At 48.9% G+C, this 16,434-nt stretch overlaps 1 protein-coding gene across 2 annotated transcripts; it reads left to right on the forward strand.

The window, feature by feature from the left end:
* The first annotated feature begins 1,188 nt into the window (after nucleotides 1–1,188).
* On the forward strand, nucleotides 1,189–14,882 carry CD2 (CD2 molecule). 2 transcript variants are annotated; one of them, XM_039841305.1, is made up of 5 exons: nucleotides 1,189–1,335; nucleotides 1,479–1,781; nucleotides 5,558–5,788; nucleotides 9,669–9,791; nucleotides 13,369–14,882. In XM_039841305.1, exons 1-5 carry the CDS (start codon nucleotides 1,275–1,277, stop codon nucleotides 13,692–13,694), a joined length of 1,044 nt encoding a protein of 347 aa, XP_039697239.1. In that variant the 5' UTR covers nucleotides 1,189–1,274; the 3' UTR covers nucleotides 13,695–14,882. The 2 variants fall into 2 exon arrangements, with proteins under 2 accessions (XP_039697239.1, XP_039697240.1); XM_039841306.1 differs by having other exon boundaries at nucleotides 1,190–1,335; nucleotides 13,384–14,871.
* Nucleotides 14,883–16,434: the final 1,552 nt, after the last annotated feature.

Below are 16,434 nucleotides of genomic sequence, written 5' to 3' on the forward strand. Positions count from 1 at the left end.
ATTTTATTTTTTTTAACACTAATATAGGTTTTTTAACACTTAAAATCTTAATCCAATTGTAGTTTGTTCTTGCGGATGATGCGAGTTAGGAATTTTTCACACGATCCTGAGATAAATATTCTATTCAGGCTTCTTTTTACCCAGTGGTCGCGATCCATTGCTTGACTTATTAATTTCATTTCCTGGGCAACTTTTTGAGAGATAATATCTATATCTGTACTTAAAGTGGAAACAGACAAAAAGCACAATTTTTTAGGCTTTTTATTCACTATATCCTAAAGAATCATAAAATTGGAAGTTTCCTTTGGAAATCTGCCTTGGGGTGACCCTCTTTTCTGCGCTTGCATCTCTCCGTGCACCCCCTCCTGTGTGCCTTCATCAGCCCATCGCTGTTTCTCTCCCTGCATCACAAATTTATTTTTTCTTCCTGTTTCTAGTCCTCTCTTCTCTATTTCTCCTTATCGGTTCTCGAACCATCTATAGTGTTAAGCATCTTGAATGGTTTTTGAATTCTTTGTTCTGGTCGTTTAATAGTAGTTCACAGTCTCTATGCATTTTTGTTTGTTGCAGAACAAGTTTTTGTTTAGCTAACAGAATTTCAATAGAGTTGTAAGAATGCGTGCTAACCATAGGATTTGGGCATTTCAACCATTTATAGCTGCGACTCAATTTGTATTTGTTTCTTTTTATCACAAAAACAATTTTAGGACCTTAAATACACCTTTTGAGAAAGAGAAGAAATTCACTTTTATAATGATTTCATATGCATTCATTTCCCAAGGTTTATAGTCATAGGTTCAAGAGTTGTATTCTGCTATTTGCTTATGAATATTTACCTATATTTCATTTCTGTGTGGTCTTCTTAGAGGCATTACAGCACAATGGATAGAAGACTGGCTCTACGGCTGAACTGGGCTCCTTTGTTAACTAAAGGGTGCTCCCCAGTGATTTACCTAGCCTCTCAGTTTTTGTCTCTTCAATGGGGATAATAAAACCCACCCAACGTTGTTGTGAGAATTAAAATGTGATAAGAAAACACACTTATACGTACACCTGCTTTGGCAAAGGAGTGCATCTGCAGCTTGGTTTGCTGAGTGTGTGTGTGTGTGTGTGTGTGTGCGCGCGCGCCCACGTGTAACTGCACACTTTCTGTTACTTTAAAAAAAGCAAAAAAAGAGAGGCATGTGGGTAAGCCCTCAGGGGTGGATTCCACCAGCCTACTTTAGTTCCTTCTGCAAGAGCTCAGAATCACAATAAGGAAACTAACCCCAAAGATGAGCTTCGCATGTAAGGTCTTAGCCAGCTTCCTTCTGATTTTCATCTCTTCTACCAAAGGTAAGTCGGTGTGTGGATCTCCCCTGTCCCCATTAGAAGCTTTTTTGGAGACCATGAAGTGAGCGTAGAGTCAAAGAGGTCACAGCCCAGCTTTTCCTGGCGGTGAATCTCAAGGCCTCAGGCACCGTCTTCTTTTTTCATAGGTACAGCTCTAACGCACATCACTATCCTGGGAGCCCTGGATCACGACATCGACCTGAACATCCCTAGTTTTCAAATGAATGATGCTATAGAGCACATACAATGGAACAAAAACGAAATGAGGATTGTACAGTACCAGCACGGCAAGATACATGACGGGCAAAAGGAAACATACCAACTCTTCCTAAATGGAACTCTGAAAATTAAACGTCTGAACAGAAGTGACACCGGTACCTACAAGGTCATCGTATATGATAAGGATGGGAAAAATGTGTTGGAGGAAACATTTATTTTGAGGGTTCTAGGTAAGTCTTTGTTCCCTAAATTCTGATCTCAATATGGGTACTATTTAGCAAGTGGGGAAATAGCATTTATGACATGTCTCCAGCCCTGACTTTGGCCTTGCGGGAGCCGGAAAGAAAATCTAATGCATCCCTTTTGCCTCCAGAGAGGCTCTCATCCTGTGGGAGAGATGGAGTCCACACTGGAAACACAGCTGACAGACCCTCAAGCTAATCTGCCTAAAGCTGTCTCTTCAGTGGGAAACTGTCTCTTTATGGGAAAGTAGGGCTGAGTGAAGAACCTGGATTAAGGCGGCATTAATCGAGAGGAGGGGAACAGTTGGGCAAAAGAAAAAGGTGGGCATTCCAGGTGGATGAAGAAGGTGCGAGCTAGGCGTGGAGCAGGGAAGGCAAGGCTGACTAGAGAGCAGTGGGTGTCCCACCTGGAGGCACAATTTCAAGCCAGGATACCCCGAAGGAGTAGGAAAAAACTGGAAGTAATGAATTTAAGTATGAACAGCCCTTGTTTCCGATCTGCTCCATATCAGAGTGCTCTAAGGTAGACAATGATTTTTGCTCATCTCTGTAGAGAATACACAAGGTGTGGCTTTGTACATCTGTGTGTACTTGTGCCAGGAGGGGCGGGAGTGTATACTGAAGACAGAGGCAAGAAGACCAGCCAGGAAGCTGCTACTACAATCCCCGTGAAGTAGACCAGGGCTGGTTTGTGGTTCTTAACCCTGGTTGCATGTTAGAATCAACCGAGGTGCTATTAAAAGTGAGCAGTGCCTGGGTTCCAGCCCAGGCCAATTAAGTCGGAATTTTTTCGCATGGGACCTGGGCTTCGGGAGGGTCTCAAGTTCCCCAAGTGACTCTAATGAGCAGTCAAGGCTGATAACCACTGGCCTCGACTAAAGTGTGCCTGTAAAATGAGGAAGAGCGACTATACGGAGCATCGTATGCGGAGCAAGGATAGGCGGCACGGCATGGGCTGGGGAGAGAGGGAAGAGAAAGTAAAATGGAAATGACACTAAAGTTGAAACTTCAGGGGCTGCTTGGCAGCGGGTGATAAAAAGCGAGAAGGGGAAGCTGCACTTGGCCTGGGGAGGAAGATGGGAGCCCCAGCATGAGCACGAGCCAGCGATCCAGGGAGCAAATAAACATTTCTGTGCTTCACAAAGAAAATGTCACCGGCAGCGGGGGTGCTTCCTTCTACCTAGGGTCACCCTCCAGCCCTGTCCTCAACATGTGGACCAGGCAGCTGCCTCTCTCCAACAATCCCAGACACTGTCAGCTCCCTGCAAAAGACAACTGTCCACACCCGAGTCCTCAGCCTTGAATGGAGAGCACATTCCGGAAATGGGGTGGGACCGTGAATGGAGCCAGAAGGGGCTTCTCCGTATGCGCTCTGGGGGCCCAGCTCTCAGCAGTCCTGCCCGCATGCCCTCGAGTGTCCCGCACTGAATATGAGCCTCGCATTCGCGTCTTCTTCAATACCGCGGCGATGTAATCGTGGCCACCAGCTGGGTGTCAGGTGCTTTGCTTACATGATCTTATTCCAGGTCCCCAACAGTCCCGAGAGGTTGCTGTTACTATGCCCTTCTTTTCTATAAGGAAACAACAGAAGTGACCTATCCAAAATCTCATGGTTTGAGGGGTGCAAAGTCAGGATCCAAACCCAGGGCTTTTTTAAGCAATGATACTGACATTTTCCCCCTAAAAAGCTTTATTGAGATACAATTCCTATACCATAAGATTTACCCATTTAAAGTGAACAATTCAATGGCTTTTGTTATATTCGCAGAGTTGTGTAAAAATTACCACGATCAATTTTAGAACATTCTAAGTACCCCCCAAATAAACCCCACACTCCTTTGCCAAAAGATCTCCTCATGACACAATGGCCGCCTTGCTGTGTGTGTGTGTGTGTGTGTGTGTGGTGTGTGTGTGTGTGTGACACAGCATTTTAACTCAGTTCGTGGTCCAGTCACCACTATTTGATTATTTGCTGCATGGCCTTGGGCATATCTTCTATTTGCTCCGAGTCTGATTCTGATAATGATAATTGCACGAGATAGTCAGTGAGACACAGCTTCAATGAGACAACTACACGACGGTGCCCTGAGACACAAAGCTTGTTTGCTCAATGCCATGCCCCATCTCATGGCTTCTCCGTGCTTCTCGAGGCTGCAGTCTTGGCACTCAGGTCACCTTGATGAGCGGAGTGCTGCCGCGGGCCGAAAAGGCAGTGGGAAGCCCTTTAAAAGCAGGTGTTAGCGGAGATGGAGTTAATCCTTGCCACCTGGAATTAAAGAGGTCCCGTCTATGAGATGTGCCCCGACTTGATCTGGCCATTTATCTTCTAGGAAGCTATCTCGCAGAGAGGATGTGTACTAAGATAGGACTTGGTGTGGTTTATATTGTTGAAATATTGGAAAGGATGGATTTAAAAGACCCCAGCATTAGAAACTTATTCAGTAAAGGAAAAATACATCTTTAAAAAAGATGGTGGAGATGTATATTTATTGATTTTTTTTTAATGGAAAGAATTTCTTCATAGATCAGTAAAGGAAAGAGAGCAGACTACAAACTCATATGACACAGTTTTAGTTCTTAAAAAATTGTAAGTATATATGTGTGTGGATGCATAAAAAAATCTGCTAAAGACATACATCGAATTATTAATAATTACTGATTCTGGGTAGTGAAATTACAAGTGATTTTTAATCTTCTCGAAACATTTTAAATCAATTTTTATAATAACTGGATATTGCTCTTATAAAGAGAAAAAAGAATATTTCCATTTTGAAGTGACAAGTAAACGCCTCGACTCAACCCCCAGACTATGCACTGCCCTGTTGTGTTGTACGATGACGTTTCTCTGTCCTCCTCATTCTTAGAAACCCGGGATGGAGAGAAAACGTAATGTCTGCGTGCCTGTATGTCGAAACAGAAATGAGATCTGGTGGGAGATTTCATGGATGAGATATTGCTGCCTGGGAGTCAGGGACGGGGAGTTGTTGAAAACGGAGCTCTGCATCTACATAACGAAGGCAGAGAAACTGAGTGAGGAAGGTGGCAAGTCTGGGGAAAGACAGGAAAGAATGAGAAAATGAGCAGAAGGGGAAGACTTGGAGGTGGCCACACAGCTAGATGCAGGGGAGTTGGACTTGGACCTGTGACGCCAAGGCCAGGCCCTATTCCTTTAAGATTCAACCTTCAAATATGATCATGTCAGGAAAGGACAGGCAAGGAATTTATGATTCCAAATGTAGCAACTACCACCAATAAGGTCAGCACCTGACACTTGGCCCAGGGCTTTGTCACTTGTTGTCGCTGTTGCCGCAGGTGGGGTGTGTCTTTCTTAACCTGCCCTCAGAGATGAAGTCCAGTGAGGCACAGTGAGTGGCCAAGCAGCGTTGGGCAAGAACCCACCCACTTAACCTCTCAGAGCCTTGGGCATTTTCTCTGTAAATGGGAAGAAAAACATCAGCCTCTCTGTTAGGATTAAATGAGATCATGTATGTGAAAACATTTTAAGGTATAAAACAGCACTTAAACCTTTGATGTATTTTTACTGACATGATGTATCTGTGAACTTTATCAGAAATAAATTCGTTCTGACTGTGCTGTATAAACACAATAAAATGAAAATGATTTTCAAAAACAGCTGGGGTTCCTAAAATTGTTCTCTGGTCCCAAACTGACTCCATTTTCCCCCCTATAAATAGGTATGTCTATTAATCATGTCATGATCACAAAGTAACCCCATATGAATTCGATATTTCTTTTCTTTTCAGAGAAGGTCTCTACACCTGTGATTTCCTGGAATTGTATCAACAAAACCCTGACCTGTGAGGTAACGAGAGGAACCGACCTTAAATTAAGACTGTATTACAATGGACGCAGTGTTGGAGAAGGTCAAAAGGTCATCACACACAAGTGGAATGCCAACTCGAACGGATCATTCACGTGCACAGCAAATAACGACGTCAGTGAAGAAACCAAAACGGCGGTCATCGAGTGTCCAGGTGCGTGGCAGGCCCTAGTCAGACATCCCCAGTTCACCTCACAAACACGGCGTGCCAGGCCCACGGCAGAGGCTGGCGCCACGGCCTGGGTGCCTGGGCTGGGAGGCAGCCTCGACTCCAAATGAGAACTGAAAACATGCCTCCCCCACCCCCCAAAACCTTCCAGGGGAGCCCAGGGGAGCGAGGAGGTGGTGTTCTGACATTATCTATCTCAGTCGTCCTCTCACAGAGCACGACACAACCTCAGGCCATTAAAAAGATCTGGGAGAAAGAACTGCCAGACTGAAGATGTAGAAGAGGCTACGGAGACTATCTCGTGCAACGCCCCCTTCCCAGAAAGACAAACCCACCTGCCCAAGGTCCCTCAGCTAGTCAGTGACTACCAAGGTGACTCCCCTGGGAATGATGGAGAGGGAGGTGAAAAACATATATATTCCTTTCTGGAGGGAAGATGGCCAGCAATGCCTATCAGAGACCAGAGTAGAAGGGCCGTAGGAAAACAACATGGAATTACCCGGGTTGGAAGAGCTTGAGGCCAGGGAGGACCAGGAACATTGTGAGGCAGCACCCCTCCCAACCTCGGTGCCAGCACCCGGAAGTCCTGAAACTCTAAGGCTCTAAGCTCCTTCCTGTCACCCCAGCATGACGTCGCTCCCAGAAGTGAATTTTGAGAGGCAGCCTACTGTAGTGCTCAGTTCTGGGGACCAGAGGCCTGGACTTCTAGGCTGGGTCTGTCCAGATGTAGTGGGATGACCTCAGCCTCCTGGTCCACAAAGAAAATGACCCCCTGATCCTCAAGAGTCTACTCATCTGATGCTCTGTGATTATATTTCCAGTGCTGTCTGGTCCATTTGCCTGAGGGGCAACTGAGCACAAAAATAGTTATTTGGCCAGATGTCCTGAGTTTCGACAGTAACTATGGCGGGTCAGTGACCCTAAGACTTGGTCCTGGGTTGAAGTGAAATCAGAAGTAAGGTGTGTTTTTTTGTTTTTGTTTTTAAATATATATATTACGTAATATTAATAATATATATATTTTTTGAATTAGTTATCTATTGCTGCATAACAAATTACCTTACATTTAGTGGCTTAAAACAACAAGCAGTTTATTATCTCGCAGATTCTGTGAGTCATGACTCTGGGGTAACTCAGTGGTTCTGGCGCAGAGTCTTCCATGAAGCTGTGATCGGGATGGGGGGCAGGGGCTGCCCTTGCGTCGGTCATGCCCAGGCTCTACAGGGGACCCGCCTCCAGGCTCATTCATGTGGGCCTTTGGGCTGCCTCACAGTATGGCAGCCAGCTCCCCACATCCCCCTCCCACCCCCGCCTCCCCGCCCCCAACCCTGGGCAATCCAAGCGCAAGCAAGAGCAAGAACAAGTTCTCGAGACAAAAGCCAGGATCTTTTTACAACTTTATGTCAGGAGTGACAGATATCCCATTACTTCTGAGGTAGTCTAGTGATTAGAAGCAACCACTGAGTCCGGCCCACATTCAGTTGGAGGGGGTTACACAGAGGTGGGAACATCGGAAGGCAGGGAACTTTGGGGTCACTTTAGCATCAGCCAACCACACACTTAGACCAGTATCACTGCAGCCCCCACGACTGCCCCCAGCAGCCACCCTCCACAGCCCCCATCACAGGCCCTGGTGAATGGAGCAGCCCGTCCTTGACGTCACAGCCTCTTTTCCCCTTCCAAGGGCCCTTGACTAGAGCTGCCAGAATTAGCAAATGAAAAGACAATATAAATATGTTCCAAATGTTGCATAGGACATGCACTAAAAATTAGTTGTTGTTTAACTCAGCTTCAACTGGGCGCCCTGTGCTTTATCTGACGATCAACCTCATGTTTATTGTAACTAGATCTCACCATTGTAAAGATGTGTGTGTGTTAGGGAGGGAGCGGGGAGGGCCTTGGAAGAAGCCGGGGTTCGAAGACTGGAACCTCTGTGTCCCTTACACCGTGGTGGAGAACAGGGGCCAGTCTGGGAAGCCACTAAGGAGATGACAGGAACACCCAGGGAGAGGCCGGGGAGGAGGAGGCTATTCTGGAAGAGCCTAAAAAGGTCTGGACGTTTCACCCCAAAAGGCCAGGCAGGGAGGAGTGACGATAAGACTAATCATTTGGCTCAGAAGAGGTGAGTATGTACTTCAAACCCAAATGCTAGAGTAGGGAGCAGGTTTAGACACGCAAGAAAGATTGTACCACGTAAATTTTGGGACGTGTTAGAGGGTGTGCAGGAAGGACTCTGGTTGGCTTTAGAGACTGTGAGGACATAGTTTTGAATGACAAAGCCACAGCTGCCTCTGAGACAAGCTGGAATGTCCCCCACAGAGAGCACCCCCAGGCACCCAGAGGGACATGCTGGACAAACCCATGAGCAGACTCTGTAAGTCATTCTTACATTCTTTAGTGTGTCCAAGATAAGGATGTGGCCACCCGTGTGAGGACTCTGAGGGAAGACGAGCCCCGTGCCCCCCAACTGGTGCCAGTCCTGCCCTGGCCCACCCGGCTCAGACTGAGGGACACTCCAGGAGGCCCAGCCCTGCCTCCCCGCTAGCAAAACCTGAGGAAGCCCAGATCCCGTGTTGGCCCTGTTTCTCAGTAGTGTAGGATTCTAGTAGAAGCCCCTTCATGCGCAGAGCAAGAGGATGCCCCAAGGACGGGTCAGGGAGACTGGAGAGAGCAGGGATGAGCACACCGCTGTGGTCTGTCGGTTCGGTTTCTGAGCCTCCGGCTGGCTCCAGGGGCCCATCCTGGGCTCCCTGTCTGAGCATCCTCCCAGGAATGTTTGGCCAGAGGGTTTCTTTGTGATACTGGGCTGAGCTCGAGTTTGTTCTCCAGATGTTCCAATCCCCTGACCCTTGGCCCCAGCTGCTGCCTCTCTAGCTGCCTTTGACTCACAAAGGGCAGATGGCCCAGCAGCTCTCCCTGGAAACAGCCCCCAGAAACACCGGTGCTCAGAGCTCCACTAAGAGCGACCTCGCCTTTGCGTGTTGTTTTACAGTTTACAAAGCGCTTTCACATCTATTATCTGATTGACTTTTAACAGCCACTCTGTGACGTCAGTTTCATTATCTCCATTTTACAAAGAAAGGAACAGGCTCAGAGAGGTGGAGCAACCTGCCCAAAATCACACAGCTCTTGCCTAGAAGAGCTGAGAACTCAAACACTTTTCTCTTAACACCGAGTCTTTGTCATCCTCATTGCATTACAGCAACTGACGGTCTGGGAGCTGAAGATCAAGTCCACCGCTGCTGCCAACTCACTGTGTGTCTGTCTGAGTTTCTCTCACAGGCCAAAGAAGTTGGGGAGCTGGGCTGGACAAGTGACCCTCAGTCTTTGGAAACTGTCTGGTCAACAGGGCAAGGGAAGAAAAAAAAAAATCCATGGTAAAAGGGCAGCCAGAGATGAAACTGAGTAAATAGTGCAGAAACTTTGAGACAAGGGGCTGCTCAAAGGAACCACGCGGGGACAGATGCCCTGTGGCCTCGGGCGACTCATCCTCCCTCTCTGGGCCTTGTCCGTGAAACTAGAGGGAACACAAGATGGTCTCTAAACTCCTTGTCCGATCTGAACTTCCGTGATGTCTCCCTTGGTGGGAGGCAGCGGACAGTGCCCTGGCACACAGAGAATCAGGCACGCCAGTCCAGGGGGACCGTTCCTCAGGGAGCCTTCTGAGGGGCTGGTCCTGGGCCCTGTGCTCTTTCAGGGATCGACACAATCCCCTGCCCTCCACGAGGTTGGCCTTTATGGAGCTGGGAAGTCCCATCAGGCTCTATTATCTGCTTCATGCAGGAGGCAGGAGTCCTCAGCCAGAGCGATGATGGCCCTTCTGCCCGGACCCCTGCCCTCTGTCCAACCACTGTTCCTCTTGCAGGGAAAGGTCTGGATATCATCCTCATCCTTAGCATTTGTGGAGGAGGCCTCATGTTCCTCATCTTTGTGGCACTGCTCATTGTCTACATCAGCAAGAGGAAAAAACAGCACCGAAGGAGAAGCGGTAAGCTCCCTCCTCTGTCCCACCACAGGGCCTGGCAAAATCCCCGTGGAAACAACTCGTGGGGATGACACTTTGAGTTTGGCAAGAAGACGATGGAGACAGGTAGTTTCAGAATGTCAGGGTTGTAACTGGTGGTTACAGTTTGTTCCATTTTGTGGTTAGCTTGATTTCTGAAAAACAAATTCTCAGCGGTGACAATGTGGAAGCTTTAAGAAGCTGAATCCAAGTTGGCCCCATTGGAATCCACCCCCTGAGGCTGATGCGGTGTAAGGCTGTGTGGACATATTTTGGATAAGCCACACATTACTAAGCGGGTAGAAAGATTAGCTTCGAAACACCATTTCCTTGAACAAATATCTCGTCTTCCTGAGCAGTGGCCCACGGCATGGTCAGGACCAAGCTCCTAGGATCATGGGTAAGATTTCAGGGCATCAGGTGCTCACAGGCTTGTTCCAAAGCTGGGTGTTTATGCTCTCTTTCCCAGTTTGCTGTTCAGAGGGGTTGTGTTAGGACTGGGAGTGTTTCTTCCTCAAATCAGGCCTGTCCAACAATCCACCGAGAATTAAAAGATTATGCTCATAAGTGGGGAGTTGGCTCAAGGAGCATCCAGGCCACCCAAGGCAGTGTGTACAGGCACAGCAGTCCCTCCTTATCCACACGGGAGACATTCCAGGATCCCCAGTAGGTGTCTGAGACCACAGATAGTACCAAACCCTATAGATACTACGCTTTTGCTACATATACATGCCTTCGATAAAGTTTAGTCTATAAATTGAGCACAGTAAGAGATTAACAACAGTAACTAATAATAAAATTGAACAATTATAACAATATACTCGAATAGGAGTTATGTGGATGGCTTTGGGGTCATTATTAAGTAGAATAAGGGTGACTTGACACAGCACCATGGTACCCAATGATCTGATAACCTAGACGGGTACTAAGCAACTAACGGGCAGGGAGCATCTACAGAGTAGATGCACTGGACAAAGGGGTGAGCAGGATGATGCGAGACTTCATCTCGCTGCTCAGAAATGGCGCGCCATGGAACACTTATGCATCTGGAATCTTCCACTTATTACTCTTGGACTTTGGTTGACCGCGGTTAACTGAAACTGTGGTAAGCGAAATCGTGGATCGGGGGGACCACCGTGATGGCACACCAGCTGTCTCCAGGGGTGCCCGGAGGGGACAGCTAGGACCCCATGCTGCAGGTGTGTCCAAGAGGGGGTGTCCAGCCATCGGCAGGCCCCTCGGGTGCTGTGCAATCTCACATTCCCAGCAGGACTGAGCCTCTCACTCTGGGTCTCCCCGGAGAGGGTGCACCTCCATGGAAGGGCCTGGTCTGAACCTCCCTAGGAAGTGGCGGCCCTCGATTTCGGCTTCCTTCCTTCAGACTTCTTCCCTCAGTCCTCCTCCAGGCCACCGGCCCTTGGTCCTTGGTCCTGCCACAGAGCTGCGCCTGGCACGTCCCCATGCTTCCACGGCCACCCTTCACACACCCTCAACCCCAGGAGAGCCTGCTCAGGCAGTTCTCCGTTCCCCTTCCCTGCTGCTAAGGCCCTTTCTCCATCACTTGGTGGTCAAAGGTCATGTATTTTCCAAAGTGAACCCCACAGGCGACCCGATGACAAGGCAATCTCTGCTTTCACCAGGCTGAAATGACCAACATGATGGTCACCTCATGGTGACGAAGCAGTTGCTTGTGCAGGCACTTATCTCTGTAATATGCTTTATACTCATCATCTTCCCCAATGTACCGAGGGATCCTATAAAATAGATGATACTCATACAGATGAGGAGATTTAAGCTCAGTGAGGTTAAACTATTTGCCCCAAATCCTGTGGCCAGCAGGCTGAGTCAAGACAAGGGCAAGGCAAGCAAGAAGCTCAGGGGGCAAAATTTAAAGAGACCCTCACCTTCAGGGTCGACCCAGCTCTGCACAAACCCGAGAGTGAGGGCTCAGGTGACTTGCATTTCACCCTCGTCCTGACCCTGGGGCATGAAAGGAGGCGGGAGGACACTGAGCCTGGCAGAATTCCTCGGAGCAGGTTTGGGGCAAGGGCTGCTGCCGCTGCAGGCGCGGGCGTGCTGGGGCCCCGGCCCTGCTCTGACCGCAGGCTGCACAGAGCCACAGCCAGCCTCAGGTATCCAAGCCCGCCTGGAGGCTCAGCCGCACGGCCACACCCAACTCCTCCTCCGGGAACTCATGGGGCTCTTGGTGTACACCCCTCTGGGGGCCCTGGGCTCTTACTGGAGACTGACTGTGTGATGTGCAGCCCCGCTTACTTGATCTTAGGCTTCCTGAAGACAGTGTTTGTGCCCAAGCTGTCGCTGCCACTTCATAATGGCATCTAACGCCTAGCAGAGGGGAAGTCAGTGCTCGAAGAGCAAATGGACAGGACGGCGGGTGAACAGACTAGTGAACAAATGGCCAGGCCAAGCCTGCCACGTAGAGGATGAAGACAGACCCCCACTGCCCCATGCTGCAAGTGGGGTCAAGTGTCAGAGTCGCTTGCCCAGCCTCCTGGGCATGACCTTGGGGCGCCAAGGTTGTCACTGAGGATGTGTTTTTCCTCTTCCGTGCCCTTTTCTTTATGTGCTTGGAGCACAGTGGCCTCTCACATGTCCAAACCATGTCACCCACTTTGAGTCCTCACACTGGATGCCACCCGAGACCTGGATTTCCAGCAGTGGGAGGAAGTTGTTTGGACTGGCGTCATCACTCCCAGTCGCAGAGTGACGCTCAGAGAGGGCCTGTGCTTGCCGAGCCCCACGTCCCTGCGACAGTGGGAGAGGCCCTTCACTGACCCCAGACAGATGTCCTGTTGCCTGCCTTGGGAGAGCTGCAAGGGTGGCCTTGGCCACAGGGACTGGGTAACTACTCACAGCCCCGAGGAGGCCGGCGGGGCCTGCGGGGTCCTCCAGATCTGTAGCAGCTGAGCAGTCTCTCACATCTTCAGAGTAATTTTAAAACAGTAAAGGAAAAACTGCATTACTGAATCGTGAGCCTGTCTTCATGGATGACAGTCACACAAAGCAGAAGATTTCAGAGGAGGAATTCTTTTCCCTCTAAGCCCAAGAGGATGGAGCATAGCTAAGAATTTCTGAAAAACTATTAAGTTTCTAAGGAGTACAAAGCCCCTGGTGTACCCTCCAACCCTCGCCGGGACGTGGGCTGCCTCAGAGCAGAACTGGGTGAAAGGCTGATCAGGGAAGACCGTTTCTAATGTCCCCTCCGCTCTAACCATGAGGCACTCTCGGGGGCTGTCTCTGGGGTGACAGAGGTAGGCTGTGGGGTTTGAGCGTCCTCTGCACTTCTGGGAGACCCGGGTACAAAGCCCTCCACCTGTCTCCTTGCCTCTAGCTCCCCGAGTTCTCAGAAGCCCTGGGCTCTCCCTCTACCTTGCTGGTGGGCGTTTCTGTCCCCCATCAGACTAGAAATGCTTAGAGGGTAGCGGCGGCTTCTGCGTCCTCATCACATCCCCAAAGCAGGTAGCATGACACCATGTGCATAGGAGGTGTACTCAACACCTTGTTGCGTTGACCATATCTTGCCAAGATGAACTTTTCAGAGGTTTTATTGTTGCAGATGAAGAACTGGAGGTCAGAGCACATAGAAAAATCTCTGAAGAGGGGGGCCGGAAGCTCCAACCAGTCCCAGGCTCAGCTCCTCAAAATCCAGCTGCTTCCCAACCTCCTCCACCACCTAGTCATCGTCCCCAGGTGCCTGGTCATCGTCCCCCACCTTCTGGCCACCGTGTCCAACAGCAGCACAAGAACCAGAAGCAGAGGAGGCCTCTTCCCTCCCCGGGTACACAAGTTCACCAGCAGAAAGGCCCTCCCCTCCCCAGGCCTCGAGTTCAACCGAAATTTCCCCGTGGGGCCACAGAAAACTCCTAACTGTCTCCTGGCACAGTTGTCCCCTGTCCCAGAAAGTCACCGTGGGATTCCTGCACTCTGGTGCGCATGCCCGCACTAACGTCAAGTGCATCCTACATGTAGAACATTATCGTGTCCCGAGCTCGTGGGCCACAGCCACCCCTGCACACCTATCTCGGCCACGTGGTCTCACACCTGGAGTCCCTGGCCTCCTCCTAGAGCTCCACCACACCAGGAAGGGGAAGACAATAAAAATGCAATCATTAGGATGATGGGTGACCGAGGTCTCTTCGTCTCCCCGTGCGACATCCGGCAGTCACTGTGCCTGTACTCGCCGCAAGCCGCCTGCCTGCTCGACATTCTTGGGTGTCTTACGTGCCTGGTGGACACTTGCCCACCATCCTGGGAGGAGACCTTAAATAAAAGCTTGACTTGACCCCAGTGTCTACTCGTTATAGAAAGGAGCCCAGTATCACACGGCCGTAAGAGAGTCTAGTTGGTGTGGCAGCAGGATCAAATCTGGTCACTGTGATTCCCCTGGGCCACCTTAATTCCCACTAGAACAACCAGAACGCACTCCACAGGTCTCAGCTGCAAAGCTGGCCTGACAACCTACTTGTAGATTTGTCTAATGAATTGAAACCTCTGTGCACGAACTTCAACGGGAGGCACCAGAAGGCGTAACTGTTTGGGTCTCCCTTCCTTGATTGTTCAGACACGGTCACAAGGATCTGTAGAGCCATCCCGGAAAAGAGAGGGACCGTGAATACTGGAGGTGCCATGGGCTTGTCAGATGACATACAGAAGGGCTGGCTGAGAGGCGACTCGGCAGAATCAAATGCCATGTGTGTTAAATGACCGCTGTCACCGAGTCAGGCCCCATCCCCAGCTACATTCATGCCAGCTGTACGCTGGGGGAAGTGGGGAGGGAAAAAAAACAGTTTTCAGTTAAGGTTCCACAGCAATAGGTGGTGAGAAGTCGCCTGCTTTGAAATATTGGGGCCACAATTGTGGTCCCTTCCACCGCCTTCTCCTGGCTTCTTAGACCTGCTAAACTTTATCAGGCTCTGGCAGGAAGTTCTGAGGTCTAAACCACAATGTCTGTGTATATTCAAAACTTCCTGTGAGAGCTCACCGAGGGTTGAACTGCTTATGCCTCTGAATCTATTGCTTTAACACCGGTATTAAAGATAACGATGAATGAAACCCCATAGCCTCCTGAAATTCAAACACGAAATCCACCCAAGTAACACTCCTCACAGGATCTGCCCGGTAGGAGAGATGCAGGTCTGAGCACTGGCCCTTCTCATTCCTCATTTCAGTCCTGAGCCATTCCACAGCCATCCAGCCAGAATGGCTCCCATCCTATTCCCTTCATGAAGCTGTCCCTGGTGTTTCCAGCCCTGTGCTCTGCTTTTCTTTTGAAATCCTGTGGTATTGCCTATGGTACAGAACATATATTGCCTGAAACTATTTAATCCTTCATCATTCATTCATTCAACACACATTTATTGAACTTCTACTACATCCCAGGTTCTGTGTTATGTACTAGAGACACAGAGGTGTACAATTGCATCTTTGCTTTCAAGGAGCTCACAATCTAGCTGGGGAACGGGAGGACTAATTACAGGACAAATATAATATAGCGTGGTAAGTGTTGGCCAGAGGCAAGTACAGAAGGCCAGAAGGAGGACTTGGAATCCAGACTGGGTAGTAGGACTGGAATCCAGACTGGGTAGTGACACCTGAAGGATGTGGCCTCTGAATAGAGTTGTAATAGATTAGTAGAACTGGTGAAGCAGGAGTGTGGAATTACCATGGAGAGAGGGAACAGCACGAGCAAACGCAGGTCAGCTCCCTGCCAATGCAAATGTGCTGTTCCTTTTTCAACCACTGTTTCGCTGAGTTAAAGATACCATTAATTTCAAGTGGCACCATTATTTTATATACCGTAAGAAAAAAACACGCTCTCAACTGCATTATAACAAAGCGAAGATACGATCAATTTTTCGGCAAACCCCATTTATGAGATGTTAAAATATGAAACAAAACACGCATTTTAGGATTGATAAAATGCACAGTTGATAAGCTTCTTGAGGACAATGACCATTTCTCAGTATTGTACATATAGTGCTTTACTGAAATATCACTAGCCAATTGATCCAATGGTGAGGACGACCTTTATGTAAGAGAGGGAAGTGGACACACGTGGCGTTCGTATGCACAAGACACACTCTCTGCACTGCTGGTGTCTCCCTGCGATGGAAAACATGGGCCTTGCTCAGGATCTCTGCTGCTGTCACCCACCTGTCTAACATTATGTGACCTCTGACTGACCCTGTCCCAGAGCAGGAACTTTCTGAGAAGTGGTCAGACCAGCTGCATAAGAATAGCTGTGGAGATTGTAAAAAAAATAGTGCTAATTAAAAGGTTAGGTTAGAGCCCAAGCCTCTTTTTTTTTTTTTTTAATCAATCTCTCTAGGTGATTTTGATGGGCTTTCAAGTTGGGGAGCCATAGGTCTATTGGTCCTCAAATTATTAATCATCAGTGACTGGTCAAACTTGAGGACTTCACAGATAATAGAGTCGTAAGAAAAACAGTGATCGCCCAGTTAACTAATCCTTGGCAAGGAATTACTAACATAAGAAGTCAGCCATGTTGGAAATAATATCCAGGTAATCTGAGGGACTGGAACATTCTAGAGTGTCATATGAAGGTGGAAACTTCTGGTCTTTCTGGTAGCCTCCTTGCCCTCCCTAA

The sequence above is a fragment of the Pteropus medius genome, unplaced genomic scaffold, assembly GCF_902729225.1.
Source record: "Pteropus medius unplaced genomic scaffold, Ma_sr-lr_union100, whole genome shotgun sequence".
Lineage (NCBI taxonomy): Eukaryota > Metazoa > Chordata > Mammalia > Chiroptera > Pteropodidae > Pteropus > Pteropus medius.

What these genes read in the sequence shown, in the direction of transcription:
- CD2 (XM_039841305.1), top strand. Translation starts at nt 1,275, where the DNA reads ATGAGCTTCGCATGTAAGGTCTTAGCCAGCTTCCTTCTGATTTTCATC. An exon ending in GGCGGTCATCGAGTGTCCAG is followed by an intron (nt 5,789 to 9,668) that starts GTGCGTGGCAGG and finishes TTCCTCTTGCAG; the next exon opens with GGAAAGGTCTGGATATCATC. An exon ending in ACAGCACCGAAGGAGAAGCG is followed by an intron (nt 9,792 to 13,368) that starts GTAAGCTCCCTC and finishes AACTTTTCAGAG; the next exon opens with GTTTTATTGTTGCAGATGAA.